The sequence below is a fragment of the Jaculus jaculus genome, chromosome 3 (assembly GCF_020740685.1).
Source record: "Jaculus jaculus isolate mJacJac1 chromosome 3, mJacJac1.mat.Y.cur, whole genome shotgun sequence".
NCBI classification, from domain to species: domain Eukaryota; kingdom Metazoa; phylum Chordata; class Mammalia; order Rodentia; family Dipodidae; genus Jaculus; species Jaculus jaculus.
The window spans coordinates 135,062,798-135,081,761 of NC_059104.1; the positions used below are offsets into that span (position 1 = coordinate 135,062,798).

General features: G+C 38.7%; 1 protein-coding gene across 5 annotated transcripts in view; it reads right to left on the minus strand.

The window, feature by feature from the left end:
• Asb7 (ankyrin repeat and SOCS box containing 7) overlaps nt 1-18,964 on the minus strand; it is a 43,318-nt gene that overhangs the window by 15,728 nt on the left and 8,626 nt on the right. For 3 of the 5 annotated variants that reach the window (XM_045145956.1, XM_045145957.1, XM_045145955.1), the window contains 2 exons: nt 16,778-17,039; nt 2,869-3,474 (listed from right to left, as the gene is read on the minus strand). In XM_045145956.1, coding sequence (XP_045001891.1) covers nt 2,869-3,474; nt 16,778-16,988 — 817 coding nt within the window. In that variant the 5' untranslated portion in view covers nt 16,989-17,039. Of the gene's footprint in view, nt 1-2,860; nt 3,475-16,777; nt 17,040-18,964 lie in introns of those variants that run through there. The other 2 variants (XM_045145958.1, XM_045145959.1) reach the window with 2 other exon arrangements.

Here is an 18,964-nt window from a genome sequence, read left to right on the forward strand (position 1 = left end):
ACCGTGACAACATCTCTTCACAGTTGTTCTCTCCATGGCCCCAGAAGGTACCATTTTACTATCATACCACTTGCTCTGCTATTTTCATACTGAATATGCTAGAGGTTTTTTTGTTTTTGTTTTTTTTTTTGTTTGTTTTGTTTTGGTTTTTCGAGGTAGGGTCTCACTTTAGCCCAGGATGACCTGGAATTCACAATGGAATCTCAGGGTGGCCTCAAACTCACGACAATCCTCCTACCTCTGCTTCCCAAGTGCTGGGATCAAAGGCTTGTACCACCACGCCCGGCAGCTTTTTCTCACCCAAATGTTTTTCATTTTTATTTATTTGAGAGAAAGAAAGAGAGAAAATGGGCATGTCAGGGCCACTAGCTACTGCAATTGAACTCCAGATGCATGTACCACCATGTACACATGGCTTATATGGGTTCTGGGGAATCTAACCTGGGTCTGTCGACTTTGCAGGCAAGCACTTTAACCACTAAGCCATCTCTTCAGCCCCAGTATGCCAGGATTTTTAATGGCAAAATCTCCAAAGGGTATACTTATTATTTCTACTTACTAGTTCTGCTTTTAATCAAAATGGTGAATGAAGAGAAAGTGGAGCTGAATGAAGACCACCATGCAGCGCCTGTGCTGCCTAAGTTCAGGACTGAAAGCCAACAACTCTGTACTCAGTGGCATCAGGGACCAGGAGAGGTCCAAAGACCTGACCACACAGCCTTCTTTTATTCTGGTTTCCGAGAGGGCTCCTCAAGCAACAAACTACACCTAGTTCTTCTAGAACAAATCATTTACCAGGAAAACAAAAAATCTACTAGAGCCAAAGAATGCCAGGATGAGGCAGAAACCCCACATTTGCTTTGGGCAGGAAATGCCACCAGAGTCAAGAGAGATGATGTAGACAGGTGCAAAGACAAACACACAAGATGGCCCTGCACTTCCAGCTTGTACAGCAAGCTTGTCACCTGGCATCTATCCCTTGTGCTCTACACACAGAAGACCCACAGCTTGACAGCAGGGGTCTCTGATGACATTTCTGCCTGTCTGAATTTGAAGTACATACCCTCCAGCCCTTCCGAGCTTAAATAGTATAATGTAAAAGATTCGCTCAGTTGGCAGCAAGCCAATCCTTGCCAAGCTCTATTTATTGGTTACATATTTTACCTTGAAAAATGCTTACATGTCACTTAAAATGGGCAGGCACCAATCTCAGTACATTATAAATATTAAGTCAATAATCCTAATACCGAGAGTAGACCTATGATTATTACCCTAATAATAAGTTGAGGACACTAAGATGCAGAGAGGTTAAGTGTCCTGCCCAAGGTCACAGCTAACATGGTAGCATTAGGGTCAGAATCTGGGAAGCCTAGCTCCAGCCTGTGCCATTAACCACCAAGTGAAATAGTTACCAAGGCATCTGACTGTGTTCCTGCCTTTCTGAGGCAGCCACACTACTTTATCCAAGATTCTCTAGTACAGATGTAAAAAGAGTAGAAACAAGAAGTCCGAGGAGATCAGCAGCTACAATACCACATGCACAACACTGCCTTTCCATTGTTACAAAATTGTCTACTGACCACATTAAATTGAGCCCCAGTGACTTCTCTTCATGGTTTAGTTCAAATACATTTAACAATGACAGCTCTTTTCCTAATATAACTACACATAATTCAAATTATGTTTCATTTTTTAAAATATTTTATTTATTTATTTGACAGAGAAAGAGAGAGAGAGAATGGCCACACTAGGGCCTCCAGTCACTGCAAATGAACTCCATATATGTGCGCCCCCAGTGCATCTGGCTAACGTGTGTCCTGGGGAATCAAACCTGAGTCCTCTTTGGCTTTGCAGGCAAAGAACCGCTAAGCCATCCCTCCAGCCTTGTGTTTCATTTCTTCATAAAGCAACTATTTTATTCCAAACTTCAGTTTCAAGAGCCAACTGGACAATCTTCATGCAGGTCAAGAACCCTTTGCCCACTGGTACCTGCTACTTAATGTTAACATAGCTCTTTCTGTAACAATACGGAAACATTTCAAATTAGCAAGGACAAAGCAGTCACTAGAAAGATAGCAGACAGCAAATCAACTTTGTTATAGACATGAGCTTTGTGCGGATATTGGCTCTGCTACAAGCACATGGCCACTTGCAAAGAAGCTGGACAAAACTGAGAGACTCCATTCATGCTCACCTAATACTTCTATCAGAAAACAACTCAGATACATGGACTCCTTATGGACTCCTTAAGAAAACAGTGCCAAACAGAAATAGAGTGGATACCAATGGAAGCTGTGTGGCTTCAGCACAGAAGGGCCGAATCTCTTACCGATGGTGTGTTTTCTTAGGATCCATACTTCACTATTGGAATACCTAAATAATTAATTCAGCACAGAAGGGCCGAATCTCTTACCGATGGTGTGTTTTCTTAGGATCCATACTTCACTATTGGAATACCTAAACAATTAATTCTGACGTCCCATTTCTTATGGTTCACCCAAAGCAGAAAAGTTACAATTAAAATGTGAACTTAGAATACAACACAAAGTCTAGAATATCCACAGCTAAGGAATATAAAATCCAACCTTTTCCTCCTAATTCCTCAATCTGAATTGTATGGAATCCTAGAAAGGCCTTCATGGACACAGAACTTCGGGAATTCTGAAAGTTCTTTCTGCACTTTTCACCATTTCCTCTTACCTCTGTCCACTTTTAGAAGCACAATTAAATTCTGGATGAATGAGACATTACTTACCAAGCAGGTCTTTTGGGATTGATTAATATTTAGTCATTTTATATTATAGAAATACTTTAAGCTACTCAGAGGTGTGAATTTTTAAAAAAGTAATAATAGCAGTGATTACATACTTGTGACTTCTTGTAAGAAATCCAAACATGGTCGACTACTTCCCGAAATACTTATGGAAACAGCCAGTGGGGTCTGACCTTCATAGTTCCTTGTGTTCGTGTCTGCACCATAGTTATACAACATCCGTGCACAGAGAACGTCATCGCGAAGGGCAGACAAGTGTAAAGGAGTCTGTCCATCTTCTAGGCGCCCCAAGTTTGTGTCTGCCCCTCTCTGAAGGAACATTCGGCAGTAAGAGTGATTGCTTTTGATCACGGCGTATCGCAGCAGGAAACCGTTCTGAATGTCGATGTTGGCGTTGTGGTCTAGGAGGATCTTCACACAGCTTGACCTCTCTCGGATGATGGCGAGCTGAAGGGGTGTTGTACCTTTATCACTGAGTGGGTCCACTTCAGCCTTGAACTCCAGGAGGAGCCGGACGAAAGAGTCCCTGCCGTAGTGGGCAGCCACGTGAAGGGGAGTCCAGCCATCATTGCTTTTTGCATTAATGATGTCACTCCTATATTCAGATTCTAACATCAAGCGTGCGATCCGGGCCCGGCCATGCATGGCTGCATAATGAAGAGCGGTGAAGCCTCCGATTAAGTCCTTCACCGTGGGATCCGCTAGAGGGAAAACCACAATGAAACCTTAATGACAGCCAAGAAGAAACAACACACTTCACAAGGGCACATCACACTTCAGTCCATTCCTACACAAAATGTGAAGGGATTAAACATAAACAATATCACAAGTTCTTTTCCTCAATTGAATAAGAAGTCAAGTTTCACTGGAGAGTAAGTTTTAGTGGAAGTTGTCACACCTGAGTTAATAAAAGGAGAAGAAACAGTTTAAGTTAGGGCTGGAGAGATGGTTTAGCGGTTAAAGCACTTGCCTGCAAAGCCAAAGGATCCAGGTTTGATTCCCCACTACCCACGTAGGACAGATGTACAAAGTGGCACATGCGTCTGGAGTTCCTTTGCAGTGGCTAGAGACCATGGTATACCCATTTTCTCTCTTTCCCTCCCTCTCTCCCTTCTCTCTCTCTCTGTCTCATATAAATAAATTTTTTAAAGAAAAAAGAGAATTTAAAAGATGGTAAAAGTAGAGTTCATGTCACCATATTCCCTTTCCTGCTAACTTAGCCCAGTGCCTGTGGCTGCTTAGGTCTCTCATCTCTACACTATTTCATATTTCTCTTTTGTTTTGAATTTTTGTTGTATTTTAGCTTGTGCTTCTTGGTCTTAAAAAGAAGCGGTGTGGCAACATCAGCTGCTCTGAATTATGGCTGCACTATGGTCTGGCAGACTTGTTTTGGGACATAACAGGTTTAAAAAGGGGGGGGGGGAAGAAACTTTCCTTGTGGTCTGTAAAACTTCCAAAGCCTGTGAGATATATGTTAAATGATCTTGATAAATCAATGTTTTCATAAGACAAGGCTGAATTCTTAGCTTTAGAAGGTCCTAAGAAGTAGCACATTATGTGAAAAGCTGGAAGAAACCTAGGCACTGTACTACTTTAAAGTTTCTAAAATCTCTCCTAAGTTAACTGATTTCAGGGGCAAGAGGTAGAAGAATCATCTGCTGTGTTCAATGCACACATTTTTGTCAACTGCTCCAGCTTTTCCATAATGTTAAAGGTCATTTCTTTGTCTCACGTCCTGCTGGCATTCCTGAGCTGGCAGAACAGGGCAAGAACTGCTTTCCCGCTGGTACAGTGGCCACTTCCTGGGAGCTAGCGGTTCAGTGGGGAGTCAGACCTAACAGCTAGGATGACCAGTTTTTCTTCTTATAAAAGTCACTTTTTGGTTTGTTTATGAAAGAAAAAAAAAATCACTGATGTGGACACACACACACAACAATGCCTCCAGGTTATAAACACTACTATTTAGTAAAATATTATTTAGTTTTAAAACATAACATCCATATTCTCTTAAAAAGTCTGTAAGGCAGAAAATTATATGTTGAAATGTTAATTACTGTTCAGGATAAAAAATTTCAGCTAAACAGTTGTTAGTAAATAAAATCTATAAAAAGTAAGCTTATTTGAGTTTCTCAAGAAATTAACATAAAGCAACAGTAAATGGCAGAAGCATCACGTTTCTTTGTTCACAGAAAATGAAGGCGCCTGCCATGATCTTAATTAAGAGAATATACCCTGCAACTTTAGACAGGCAAGTAGGAAAGCATTTTGCTGCCATCTACCGGACAGGGTGAGTATGATCTAGTGAAGTTCACTTTGACAGATGACTCAGAGGCAAACCACATCATCTGTTATACAGATCTCGCTTTGTCTACAGGAAGTGAAAATCAGCAGCAGAGGTAAGATTCTCTCCAACTCAGGTAGAAAAAACCTCTAGGGCAGTGTATCTAACCTATACCTGATAGACTATTTCCAGATACTCCCTCTTGTTCTGCAAGGAAAATTTACTTTTTATTCAATTCCCCCACCTTTCACCCACCAGGGATACCTTTAAAGGTGTCAGCCAACATTCTTACCTGCATCCTATAATTGTTCTATTAAACTACACAACTGAAAGTGTGTTACATGAAGTTATACTTGTATCTGATTTATACTGAAGATCTTCTTTTAAGGCTCTACTTACATTTTTTGTTACACTGAGCTAAGCAGACATTAACACACACACATCAATGAATGACCTGACTGGTCTCAATAAAAGTCATTCAAATCAATCAACCAACTGCTCTATGGGAACCAAGTACAGAATGAAAAGCTTTCAAATAACAAGATACAAAATGTGTATAGTTAGTGTTCCCAAGAAATTAATGTCAAAATGAGATAATAAAACACATGAAGATGCAATCAAAACTAAAGTTTAGGGTTAGTATTAGCCAAAACAACATGATAAGAAAAAGATACTATTTGCAATAGCAATGTAAATTACAGAGCACCTAGAAGAAATAGAAATTCAGTAAGAAATGTGTGAAGTACGTTCATTCAATTTCTTTTTCTTTCTTTTTTTTTTTTTTTTTTTTTGGTTTTTCGAGGTAGGGTCTCACTCTGGCTCAGGCTGACCTGGAATTAACTATGTAATCTCAGGGTGGCCTTGAACTCACGGCAATCCTCCTAACTCTGCCTCCCTGCCTGCGAGTGTTGGGATTAAAAGCTTGTACCACCACACCCGGCTACATTCAATTTCTTTCATTGAATTTACTTAACTTTATCTGTGTGCTCAAATGTCAATAAGACTTCCCATAAAACCACCATCAAGTTTATTATTTTTGGTCTCCTCACCAATACTTTCCCCACAGATATGACTCACAAGCATAACCTATTTTAAACCTAATGAAAAAAATTTAATACAGTCTTAAATAAAAACAAACATAATTTAGCTTGTATTTTCGAAAAGCTTTACTGAGTTGAAGTAAAATTCACTTAAAACATATAAACTTTGAGAATTCATACATACATAGTCACATAACCCAAACATTCAGAAATTCCTATCACCTCTCCAAATTCCTTCATGTCTTTATAATTTCTTACTAAGACACTAAGACACTTACTAAGGCAAGCCACTGATCAACAAAAACATTTTACTTTTTCTTAAATTTCACATAAAAGGATTCCTATGAAAAACTTTGTGCTTGACTTTACACTGAGCATGCATAATGTTTCTTAAATCTAAATATATTGTAGTATTAATAATTCATGCTGTCACTGACAGTATTCCAGTATATGCATACAAAGTATTTTTTTAATCTGCTTCTAAGGAGGAGAACATAAGTTATTTCCAATCTAAGGCGAAGTGTACAAGTGGATATATCCTTCATTTCAGGTGGGTAAACTCCTAGGAAAGAACCGCTGACTCTTATGTTCGATGCACACTAAACTCTATAGGAAACTGCCAAATGAAGGTTTCTAAGTGGCTGGCCACCTTATACTCTCGCCAACAACTTAGCAGAGTTCCAATTGTTCAGACCTCAGTAGCGTCATTATTTCTAATTTTGCACTTGAAAGACTACATCGTGGCTTACTGTCCTGTTAATTCACATTTCTCAGACAACTAGTGATACTGGGCTTGTTCATATGCTTTTTTGTTTGGGTGTCTCATTGTTTGAGTTGCAAAAATTATTTATACATTCCACATATAAGCCAAGTATGTCTTTGCTCCTGCTTATTGCTTTGCTTTTCATTTTATAATGTGCTTTGAAGAGGAATTTTTATATACAGATAGATTTACTAACTAACTTCTTTACTGCAGTGCTATAGCTTGAGCCCAGAGACTTGCACATGCCAGGCAGCGCTCTGCCACTGAGCTACAGCTGCAGTCCTTTACTCTGTATTTAACCTATTCTCACTTTTTCTTTTAACAGTTTATTAGCTTAAGAAAGCTTTGTCAAAGATGCTGTTTTTTTTTTTCCTAGACATTTTGCACTTTAAACTCTTACATTTAAGTAAATGATCTACTACTAGTTAATATTTATGAATGGTATACGGTAAGGTCAAGGTTCATTGTTTTCTGTATAGGTATCTACTAGTTCCAGCACAATTTAGTAAAAATATTATCTTTTCCTAATGATTTACCCTGCTGAATTTACTGATATTCAATTTATCAAGTAAGTATAGTTTTATTTCTTCTATGTTGTTCCACTGATCTAAAAGTCTACTTCAGATGTGGTGGTATGTGTCTGCAATCACGGAACTTAGCAGGTAAAGACAGGAGGATGCTGAGTTTCAGGCTACACTGGCTACATAGCACATTCAAAGCTAAACTGCATACATAGCAAAACACTATCTCAAAAACCTAAGGCTGGGGGCTGGGGAGATGGCTCAGCAGTTAAAGGCACTTGCTCATGAAGCCTGCTGGCTCTGGTTCAATTCTCCAGCCACTCATGTACAACCAATGGATATTTGTTTGCAACAGCAAGAGGCCTTGACATGCCCACACAAATACAAATATGTGCACACATAATAAATAAATAAAAATTAAAATAAAAAGAGAAAACACCACCTAAGCCTGGGATTGGGGAGATGGGCTCAGTAGAAAGTGCCTGCTGCTCAAGCTGAAGTACCCAAGTTCAGAACTTAGACCCCACTTTAAAAAGCCAGAAGTGGGCTGCAGAAATGGCTTAGCAGTTAAGGCACTTGCCTGCAAAGCTAAAGGACCCAGGTTCAATTCCCCAGGACCCACATAAGGCCAATGCAGAATGTTGCACATGTATCTGGAGTTTGTTTGCAGTGGCTAGAGGCCCTGGAATAGCCACTCTCATTCCCTCTATCTGGCTCTTTCTCTATCAAATAAATAAAAATAAAGGGGCTGGAGAAATGGCTTAGAGGTTAAGGTGCTTGCCTGAAAAGCCAATTCCACGGTCCAATTCCTCAGGGCCCATGTAAGACAGATGCACAAGGTGGCACATGCATCTGAAGTTTGTTTGCAGCAGCTGGAAGGTACTGACATGCCCATTCTCTTTCTATCATATAAGTAAGTTACACACACACGCTTTTTTAATCCCAGCACTCTGATGGAAAGATAGAAGGCAGAGACAGGAAAATTTACTCAGAGCTTGCAATCAACTAGCCTGAGAAGTGGCAAAGGAAACAGTGAACAAGAGAGAGAGGGAAAGAGCGAGAGAAAGAGAGAGATACTTTGGCAAAGGAAACAGTGAACAAGAGAGAGAGGGAAAGAGTGAAACAGAGAGATACTTTGCCTCAAGTAAGGAAGAAGGCATAGATTGACACTTGAAAGTTGTCCTCTTATCTCTGCAAAGACATGCACATGAGTACACACACACCTGTATATAAATACCACAAACTAAAGGAAAAAAAAAAGAGCAATGGCTGGGGATGTAGCTCAATGGTGGAGGGGTTACCTAGTATGCACAAGGCCTTCAGTCTACCCTCCAGTACCACAGGTAAAAACCAAAGGAAACAAGCACCGATGGTCTTTGCATACGCCAACTCCAGAGTCTGAACTGTTGTAGCTTTACAGTATGTTTGCTAAAAGGTAGTGTAATCCCTCCAACCTTTTAAAAATTACTCTGGCTCAGCCTGGGCTAGAGTGAATCTCAAACAAAAGACAGAAAACAAAATCGTTCTGGCTGATAAGTTGTAGAATCAGGTTGTCAATTTCTTCAGACAAGCCTGCTGTAATTTTTACTGGTACTCTACTCACTCTGAAGGTAACAATTTTTCCCCAAATTATCTAAATAACACTAATTCTTCCAAGCAATCAATATGGACTGTTTCTCCAGTTATTTAGGTCTTCATTAATTCCCTTCAGTAATGGCTCAGTAGGTAGGTTTATAAAACTAATATATTAAGTTTGTTAATAAAATTAAAAATTTATTGCTATTTTGAGTTATAACTTCCCTTTCCAAATGATAACTCTTGAGAGAAACTGAGTTTTATAATACTGACCTATAATATAAACTAATTTTTGTTTTTGAATATTCCTACATGCATAATTAAGATATTTTACTACTTCCTTTCCAATTTTTTTTCTCTTACTCCAATGGCTAAAAACTACCATCTAATAGGACACCCTGTATAAAAATGACAAAAGCCTATATTCTTGTCCTGTTCTGTCTTAGAGGGAAAGCATCTAGGGTCAACAAGTTACCTTCTGGCTTATTCTGTCCTTTCAGTCCTTATGTTGAATGAGTAGTGTTCTCCCAGGGATTTTTGTTTGTTTGCTCTTTTCTTTTTGCATCTACTGAAATGATCATCTGGCATTTATCTTTTATTCTTCTGTTAATGTGGTAAATTATACTACTGATTTTTGGATGTTGAATAAACCTTGAATTCTTGAGATAAGTACTACTTAGCCAGTATGTAATTTTCACATAAACATATGTTGGCCTGGATAGATGGTTCCGTGGTAAAGTGAGCTTCCTATGTAAGCACGAGGACCCAAATTCAAGTCTCTAGAGCCCATATAAATAGCTGGGTATGGCCACAAGAGCCCATAACTGGAGTAGAGACTCCAGCTGAAACAAGGAAGGGCACTAAAGTGATGCAGCAGGACAGTCTATTCTAGTCTCCACAGGGGACTGTTTGGGGTTGTCATAAAGGCACATATACATGCATAAACCACACACCCACACCCCACATTACATACACACAAGGGAAAGAACATATACTGGTGGATTAGAGTTGCTTGTAGTGGCATTTGGTATCTGCTATCAGGAAGCATACTGGTTTGCAAATTCCTTTCTGCCCATGATTGACTTGCCCTTCAATTATAATGAATTTGCCTCTTTATTATCTCATCCCTACTTTTACTCTAAGTTTAATTTCAGGAGCATATAGAAACAATTTCAATGTAGTCTCTTCCTTTTTTCCCTCTGGCTGCACTCTTTGTAGATTATAAGCCAAATCATGGTTTTAAACAACTTGTTTTATGCCTCTGCCATTGATGAAATGAAATAACAGTGGCAATTTTATATAGCATTTTTTGTAATACTATATCCTTAAAAAAATAACAAAATTTAGTAATAAATAAAATAAAGTTTAAATTAACAAGTTAAATGGGTAAAAACATCTACTATTTTAAAGCTCTAATACATACTGAAAGTATCATTTGTAAAACCTTTCATTTCTGAAAAGCTAAAAACAGCTACCCCATTCTCCTGTGATGTCTCTGACTGTCCCCTATCTTTTAATTACTTTTGTGTGCCTCACAGGAGGCTTCCATCTACCTCACTGGGGGGACCTAGTTCCTCAGGGGTTTGCTCAGCATGCATAGCTCCTAGAGCTCCTGTCAAACGCCCACCCAGGCCACTTGCAAAAACACTGTAACTGCACAGACTGTCTCTTCAACTTTTTTCTTGGAAGGTCTGACATGGTCTTAGAATCTAGAAAGATTCAAAATTAGAAGCCGGGGGATAAAAAGATGGCGTAGCAGTTGAGGTGCTTGCCTGCAAGGCCAAAGGACCACAGTTCAATTCTCTAAGACCCACATTAGCCAGATGTACATGGTGGTGTATGCACCTGGAGATCATTTGCAGTGGCTGGAGGCCCCAGTACACGACCCCTCCCTCCCAAATAAATAAATAAAAATATTAGAAAAAAATTGGAAGCCAGGCATAGTGGCTGCATGTCTTTAATCCCAGCACTTGGGAGGCAGAGGTAGGAGGATCACTGTGAGTTCGAAGCCACCCTGAGACTACATAATGAATCCAGGGCAGACTGGGCTAGAGGAAGATACTACCTCAAAAAACAGAACAACAACAACAACAAAAGGATTCAAAATTGGAAATGAAGAGTCTAATAATGGGTTTCTTGTAATTCCTCCCTTTATATAGACCCTTACAGCCTTGGTTAGAAAGATTACCAGAACTTGTGTAAGGGTACTATAATATGCACTCCATTTGTATTGAAAACCTCAAAAATTTTTGCATTTTAAAACCCTAAATTTTCATTATTTTGAACAGATTGTTAAGGAAACAAAATGCCATTTATACATGATGGCCAGTGCTCATATCTGTGCTGACCAGTCACAGGAGGCTACTACAAAGATTTTGTCTAGTGTCACTGAAATTTAACTAGCCTTCCTTAGTATAGAGAACTCAGGGTTAGGCTGAACTCATTTTCTCCCCTTTTGGAATACTTATCGTGCTAGTGATGCAATTCAAATTTGCTCAGTTTTGTGAACAATATTGGATTCTCCTGTAGTAATAGTATAGCTGCTCCCCATCACTTTTCTTCTTGAGGTCTTATCTCTTCCTCCTTCCTTCCCCCAACACCAGCTCTCACCCAGCAGCAGCCTCTCAGCTCTGAGTGATGCTCAGTGTGATCATGGTCCTACCATGTGGTTATGTGGATCTGAACTAATAAAATCGGATCCTTTAGTGGACTTCAGATACACAAATGCTGATTGTGTGAGGGGCTTGTATTAAACACGTCCTATTTTTTAAACTCCACCTGGTTTAACTTTCCCTATTTCTTGGCGAATTGTTGCCATTTCAACAAATGGCAACTCTTTTTCCTGGCCTCAGACTCAGGAGATTTGAGGGAAAATCAGGAACAAGCAAAGGAGAAGGACCAGGTGCTGTGTGTACAGCATATGAAGGACTAGGACTATTATTCTTAGGGACATAGGATGCCACTATTGGATTTAAAGGACAATATTTTACTTTCCATTTCTAATAGATTACATTATTTAGAGATGTGTGGACAGTAGGTAAAATGTTGGGTGAATATCCAACCAGCAGTCCTGATGAGAAAAGAGGTTTCCTTGCCTACAAGCAGGACAGAATTTCTAGTAAAAGATCTCACAGCTATTTATTCATGAAATAGAATGTACAAGACAAGAGTCAGCACCTGGTCACATCAGGAGTGCGGACAAATGTGTCCAACATGGTCTGTAGACTTTTGGCACAGGGACGTGGTACCATTTACAGATGCACTGGATATTGCACAGAGAATATGCCTAAGCCTCTTGTGTGGCACCATTATCTAAACAGGTTCACAATGGCTAGGAAAAATATTCTCCAAATCTTTCTCCTGGGTAAAGGAAGCAGATCAAAGATGAAAGGTGTCTCCAAAATAGTATTGGTTTTAAAAAATAAAAGTTGGGGCTGGAGAGATGGCTTAGCGGGTTAAGCGCTTGCCCGTGAAGCCTAAGGACCCTGGTTCGAGGCTCGATTCCCCAGGACCCATGTTAGCCATATGCACAAGGGGGCGCATGCATCTGGAGTTCGTTTGCAGTGGTTGGAAGCCCTAGATGCCTATTCTCTCCCCCCCCCTGTCTATCGCTGTCAAATAAATAAATAAATAAAAATAAAAACAAAAAATTAAAAAATAAAAGTTATCAAAATCTAATATTAGCAACAGGACATTAAGAATGTGAATACTCTATAAATATGAGGACTGATGAATTGATCTGGATATGTACTTCATCTTGCCTCCTAGCCCCAACCCGTCTTCAAAGACTGTTGCAACATTTAACTAATTAAGGCTCTTTCTGAAAAGTAACTACAACACAGAGCTAACCAGGGCTCTACCTGAGCAGTAACTACAACGCAGAACTAATGAAGGCTCCACCTGAGCTCTACCTGAGCAGTAACTACAACAGAACTAACCAAGGCTCTATCTGATCAGTTACTATAAGACTATAAGAAAAAGACAAACTGTCCTGTCATGTTTTGTTAGTCATGTGTCATTTGGCGGGGGGGGGGGGGGGGGGGGGAGGCCTAGGGAGAAAAAGAAAGAGGCAACCATGTCACATGGGGAGGAGCAAGCCACTTGGCAATGCACTCTGAAAGGAACTGTCCACAGCCAGAGACATGAGCAATTACAACCATCTTGGAGCACAACTTGTCAACATCCATAAAATCTTGTTTTATTTGGCAAGTGTACTTCTAGGAATTATTAAGGAAAGAAACTTTAACAAAGGTAAAAAAAATCACAAGGACATTCCCTGCAATATCGTCACTAGTAGAAAAAATGCAAACCATTTAAAATGTCCAGGTACTAATAAATTACGTCCACACAAGAAATCTCAGAGATCATGAAGCTGTTATATGACAAAAATTAAGATGCTGGAGAAAACATTAAAAAGGGGACCAGGCTAGAAGGAAAAGGACAGAAAATACTTATTCCCCAGATACAACAGAGACCATTTCTGCAGACACAAAGGAAAGCAATGAAAGTGACAGCCTGTGGGAAGGAGATTCTGGAACCGGAGCTAAAGAACAGCTATTTCCTCACCTTCTCCATATGTATTGTACACTTAACCTGGTGTTCAAGCATGTATGCATATACTACCTTTTCAAAACACAATCTCCTGCTGAGGAAATTTCAGGCTTGGTAAAAGAAAAAAAAGAAAGAATAAAGTAATGATAGCATGTTCAGATGAACAAATATAAAACTGAAAGGAACCGAGTAAAACAGTACTAATAGTAGAGTTCACATGAGGTTTTTTTCTGGAGTAATGGCAATAATTTTAGAAATTAAGTATGCTCATGGATACCTAACTGTATGAATGTACTAAATGGTACTGGATTGTTCACTTCATATGAATGACCTATAGATTAATAGTATAAAATACATGAGTTTGAGGCCACCCTGAGACTACATAGTGAATTCCTGGTCAGCCGGAGACCCTACTCGGAAAACCAAAATAAATAAATAATAACAATAATAAAATATGTGAGATATCTAATTGTTTTTGGTTTTGTTTTCTGGTGGTGCCAGGTCTCAACCTTGGCCTCATACATGTGAGGCAAATACCCTACCACTGAATTATACTCAATCTTGTGGATTATTTCATTAAAGGTGTATGTACACACACACACACACACACACACACACACACACACACACACACACACACACCCTCATATGTGGCGGGAGACAGAAAATGAAAACTGGAGATTGGCTGATAAGTCAAGTATGACCCATCACTGGCTTTCCTTTTTCCCACTATCTTTTTTTTGTTGTTGTTTTTAAACATTTTATTTATTTATTTATTTATTTATTTGAGAGAGAGTTACAGAAATAGGAAGGTAAACAAAGAATGGGCATGCCAGGGCCTCCAGCCACTGTAAAAGAACTCCAGATGTGTGTGCCCCCTTATGCATCTGACTTCCATGGGTCCTGGGGAACTGAACCTAGGTGCTTTGGCTTTGCAGGCAAGCGCTTTATCCACTAGGCCATCTCTCCAGCCCAGTGTTGTTTTTTGAGACAGGGTCTTGACCTAGCCCAGGCTGACCTGGAATTCACTATGTAGTCTCAAGTTGGCCTCAAACTCACTGCAATCCTCCTACCTCTGCCTCCTGAGTGCTGGGATTAAAGGTGTGTACCACCATGCCCTGCTTCCTTTTTTTATTTTTATTTTAATAAAGTTTTCTTGGAACACAGCCACATCCATTATGTATTTTCTATAGCTATTTTGACATTGTAATAGTAGACAACTAGTATTTTTTAGTCTTCTAAGTCATATAGCTGATTGCAAAACAACTAGTGCAGAATACTAAGTCAGTATGATACTTAGTTCAAAAAAACCGCACACAATACAGCACTATGTATACGAGTGCACTAGGAAATACCATCATGCCAACTCCCTCACGACCAGGGATGCTTCTGGGCCATAGCGGGCAGAGAAGAACCGGACTAGGTCAAAGGTGACTTGGACTGTATTAGTGGACATTTGACGATGTGCTTTATTTGTCTTAAGAAGAAAATATTCATGCATTAACTAAACATGTAAACTTTTTCTTTAATTACCTTTCCCAAAGTGACTAGCAGAAGCACAGGTAAAAGTTAATAGGACCAGGTGAAATAAACAAATATTTGCTCCAATCTTGGTCCTAATTTTACTAAGTACTGACAGAATTTTAAGTGTTCAGATCCTATACCCACCTTTCTCTTAGATCTTTTATTTGGCATTCTACTTACACTTCCCCCTCATTAACTTCAGAACTGAAGTTTTCAAGTGATAAGGAGAAGTGATGGGAACGACAGCTATGAAGTAGGCACACAGGTTAACAAATTTCTGATTCTTGTCAGCACGATGGATTTGAGACACAGAATTCCCATTTTGGGGCCCTAGGACAAGTACTACTTCTAAACTCAGATTTAGTTTCATCTTTTAATTAATGTATGCTGGTGGCCTTTGTATTCAAGGAGTCACATAATGCACAAAGCCCGCAGAAGCTTTAAGGTACTTTTAACATTTTTGTTCCACTTTAGAATTCAAACAAGTTTGACCAGTCTAGTAACCAAGCACACTGTAGGAATGAAACTAAATCATTGCTAATGAGCAACTCAGGCCTTAGAATGGGACATGCATCACCTGTAAGTCTCAAACAAGCTGTTACATACTATATTATATATAGAGAGATGATATAGGTATAAATGATGTAACACACACACACACACACACACACACACACACACTCTTTAATGAGTAATTCAGGACTTAGAATGGACATGCACAACCTAAGTCTCAAACAAGCTGTTATATATTACATTATGTAGAGAAAGATAATGTAGGTATAAATGATGTAACACACATGCACACGTACACACATGATCTTTAGAGTATAAAAGAAGTTGACATTTAACTGCAGAGAAAAATAAGCTGGTTTGAGATTATTAGACTCAAAACTTTATGGATGTGGGCAGCTTTTTTGAAGCCAAAGTATAAGATAACCAACCAAGGTAGTTTCCAACTGTTTTATGTTGATATCAAATCAGACTTATGATAACCAATCTCCTTGTAGCATTCTTTCAAATTAGGTACAGTTCTGGAAAAGAAAAGTGCTCTTAAACCACAGTGACAAAAAAAAAAAAAAAAAAAAACAACTCACACACACAAAAAATAGCATCCAATATAGGGCTGAAGAGATGGCATAGCAGTTAAGGCATTTGTCTACATAGCCTAAGGAGCAAGTTTAGATCCCCAGTACCCACATAAGACAGCTGCACAAGAGGGTACATGCGCCTGGAGTGCTTTTGCAGTGGCTGGAGGCCCTGGTGCACCCATTCTCTCTATCTTTATCTGCCCCCCCTCCAAATAAAGAAAAAAAAAACTAAGCATCAAAAAGAAAAAAAAGGAAGGAGGACTCCAAGTATAAGGCATCAGTAGAACCCAGATGTTTAAGTGACCTGTGTTAGGTCCCTATGGGTAAGTACTTTCCAAAAGGAAAAAACCTGCACAATCCCTTATTTATAGGCAACTATTTCTGCTTCCAAAACAAAAGATTACAGCACTGAGAACATCCACTTTGCTGAAATAAAAGGGGAAACTATGAATAGCACGGACAAAGCACACTCAAAAAACTCATCTTTTAAAAATCTAGTTTGAAAAAACTAATCAGGGTTTTGTTAACAAAAATTTTCACAAAGCTGAGAAAATAAGATGCTGAGTATTAACAGAAGGGAAGCATTAAAAATTTCATGCACATATGCCCAAGTAACACTGTTAACTCAACATGATTTCAAGTTTCTGCTTGGGAAACTCACCTCCATGTTCTAGAAATACTCGAACACATCTTTCCTTTCCTCTTGCTGCAGAGAAATGAAGCAAGGTCCAGCCATTAGCATCTCGGCCATTTGGAGAATAGCCTTGTTCTAACATCTTCCGTACAGTGTGAACATCCCCAGCGGCTACTGCAGCCTGAATCTGCAGTTCTTCCTGGAGCTCAGGGTTCCTTCGACAATGGTGGTGTAACATCCTAGCAGAGTCCACTTCTTACAAAGGATTCATTAGGTCACAGGAATCAGCCTTTCAGGGAAAGTAGGATATAGGAAATTTACAATATGTGGCTCCCAACATCATGCTCATTAAATATCACACAACTGTACATTTACAAAATCATTAAAAGTAAAGATGGGTCAATAATACAACTGTTAAGACAAAAACTTTCAATACTTTCACCAAGAGTACAAATTACTTCAAAAAGAAAGCCAGGTGTAAACCCCTGAATCAGAAGAGAAAATTTCTTCTGTAGCCTTTTGAAAACTCAAAACAAAGAACCTGATGGATTATTCAAGGATTTAATCAAGAGTCAGGGCTAGTAAATACACAGAATTAATGAACAACTCATTATACTATGAAGGTGAAGGACAACTATGAATTTTTTTAAGAAAGAAAAAAATCTTTAGGCTGCATCACTGAAGTACTTCAGTGGTAATTTTAGGTCACGGTGTAAGGCTGAGGGGAGAAGTGGGCTGGAGAAGTCAAGTGAATGAGAGTAACTAGACTTCATTTACTTTCTTCTTGTCTGCATTTCTCTCAGTGTTCTGACTGGGGCTATTTGATCATGATATACTGTGCTCCATTCTGTTGTCACATCCTCTTTAATATTTTTCTAATTTCTATTCCCAAAGTTTTACTTTGCATAAACAAAGTAACAAGATAAACAACCTATTGATTAGCCACATGAAAAAATTATTTTAAAGAAAAATAAAGAACAGGGGAGGTGGTTCAGTTTATGACCTAATTTTGATTTCCTACTACCCACATAAAGCCAGATGCAGAAAGTGCTGCATGCATCTGGATGTCCTTTGCAGCAGCTAAGGCCCTGGCATACCCCATTCTCTCTCTGATTGTAATGCAAATAAGTAAGTAAATAAATAAATGAAAATAAGGTAGTGCAGAGAATTCCATAATCTCTAGTAGGTCACAAAAGCACTGTGTACTCAAACCTTTAAAATGAGATCTGGTTTATGCAAACATAAGTTGGTGTTGTATTTTATATGTGCACAAATACATTTTTGCATGTTTTTAAGTTCTGAAATACATACAAAACCATAAACTAACAGGCATCTAGGAAGACAATCAAAGTGAGCTAATTTGAAAGAATAGAATAATCTTATTATTAGCTTTTATGTTTAAAAATAAAAATAAAAAATTAAGTTGTGTATGGTGGCACACATCTTTAATCCTAGCACTTAAGAAGCAGAGGTAGGAGGACCACCTTGAGTTGGAGGCCACCCTGAGAATACATAATGAATTCCATGTCAGCCTGGTCTAGAGCAAGACCCTACCTCAGAAAAACAAAAAACAAAATTACATAATAAGCCCTTTTGTTCTCATATGTAGGTTAAACATCCTAAGATAATTTCGTTGCCAATAATTTTTGCTAACTTTCTCATTATGGACTGTACAGAGGTAAACCAAACCTAACCTCAGGAGGTCCATCACAACTTAAGGACACAAATGTCTAATGTGGTTCCATATATAAAAACAATGCCATTACATACTGATAAATATCACTCAGTCATGGAATTTAAAAAGATCAAGCTACTGCTGCTACAAATAGTATTTCTCTAGAGAAAATTAGGAAATGAGAAATTTCTTGACAATTTGTTCTCTTAATAAACAATTTTCCCCTGCACTTCACTTAACTACTTCACAGAAATTAAGTGTATTAAAATTTTTAACATAGTGCTAGGTGTGGTGGTGTATGCCTTTAATCCCAGCACTTGGGAAGTAGAGGTAAGAGGATTGTCATGAGTTCAAGACCAGCCTTAGGCTACAGAGTAAATTCCTGGTCAATCTGGGCTAGAGTGAGACCCTGCCTGGAGAACCAAAAAAAAAAAAAAAAAAAAAAAAAAAAATTAAAATAATAATAATAATAAAATTTAACATAAACTTTCAGAATAGGTTTTTGAAAAGTGCTGTCAGTGTTATACAGAAAATGTTGA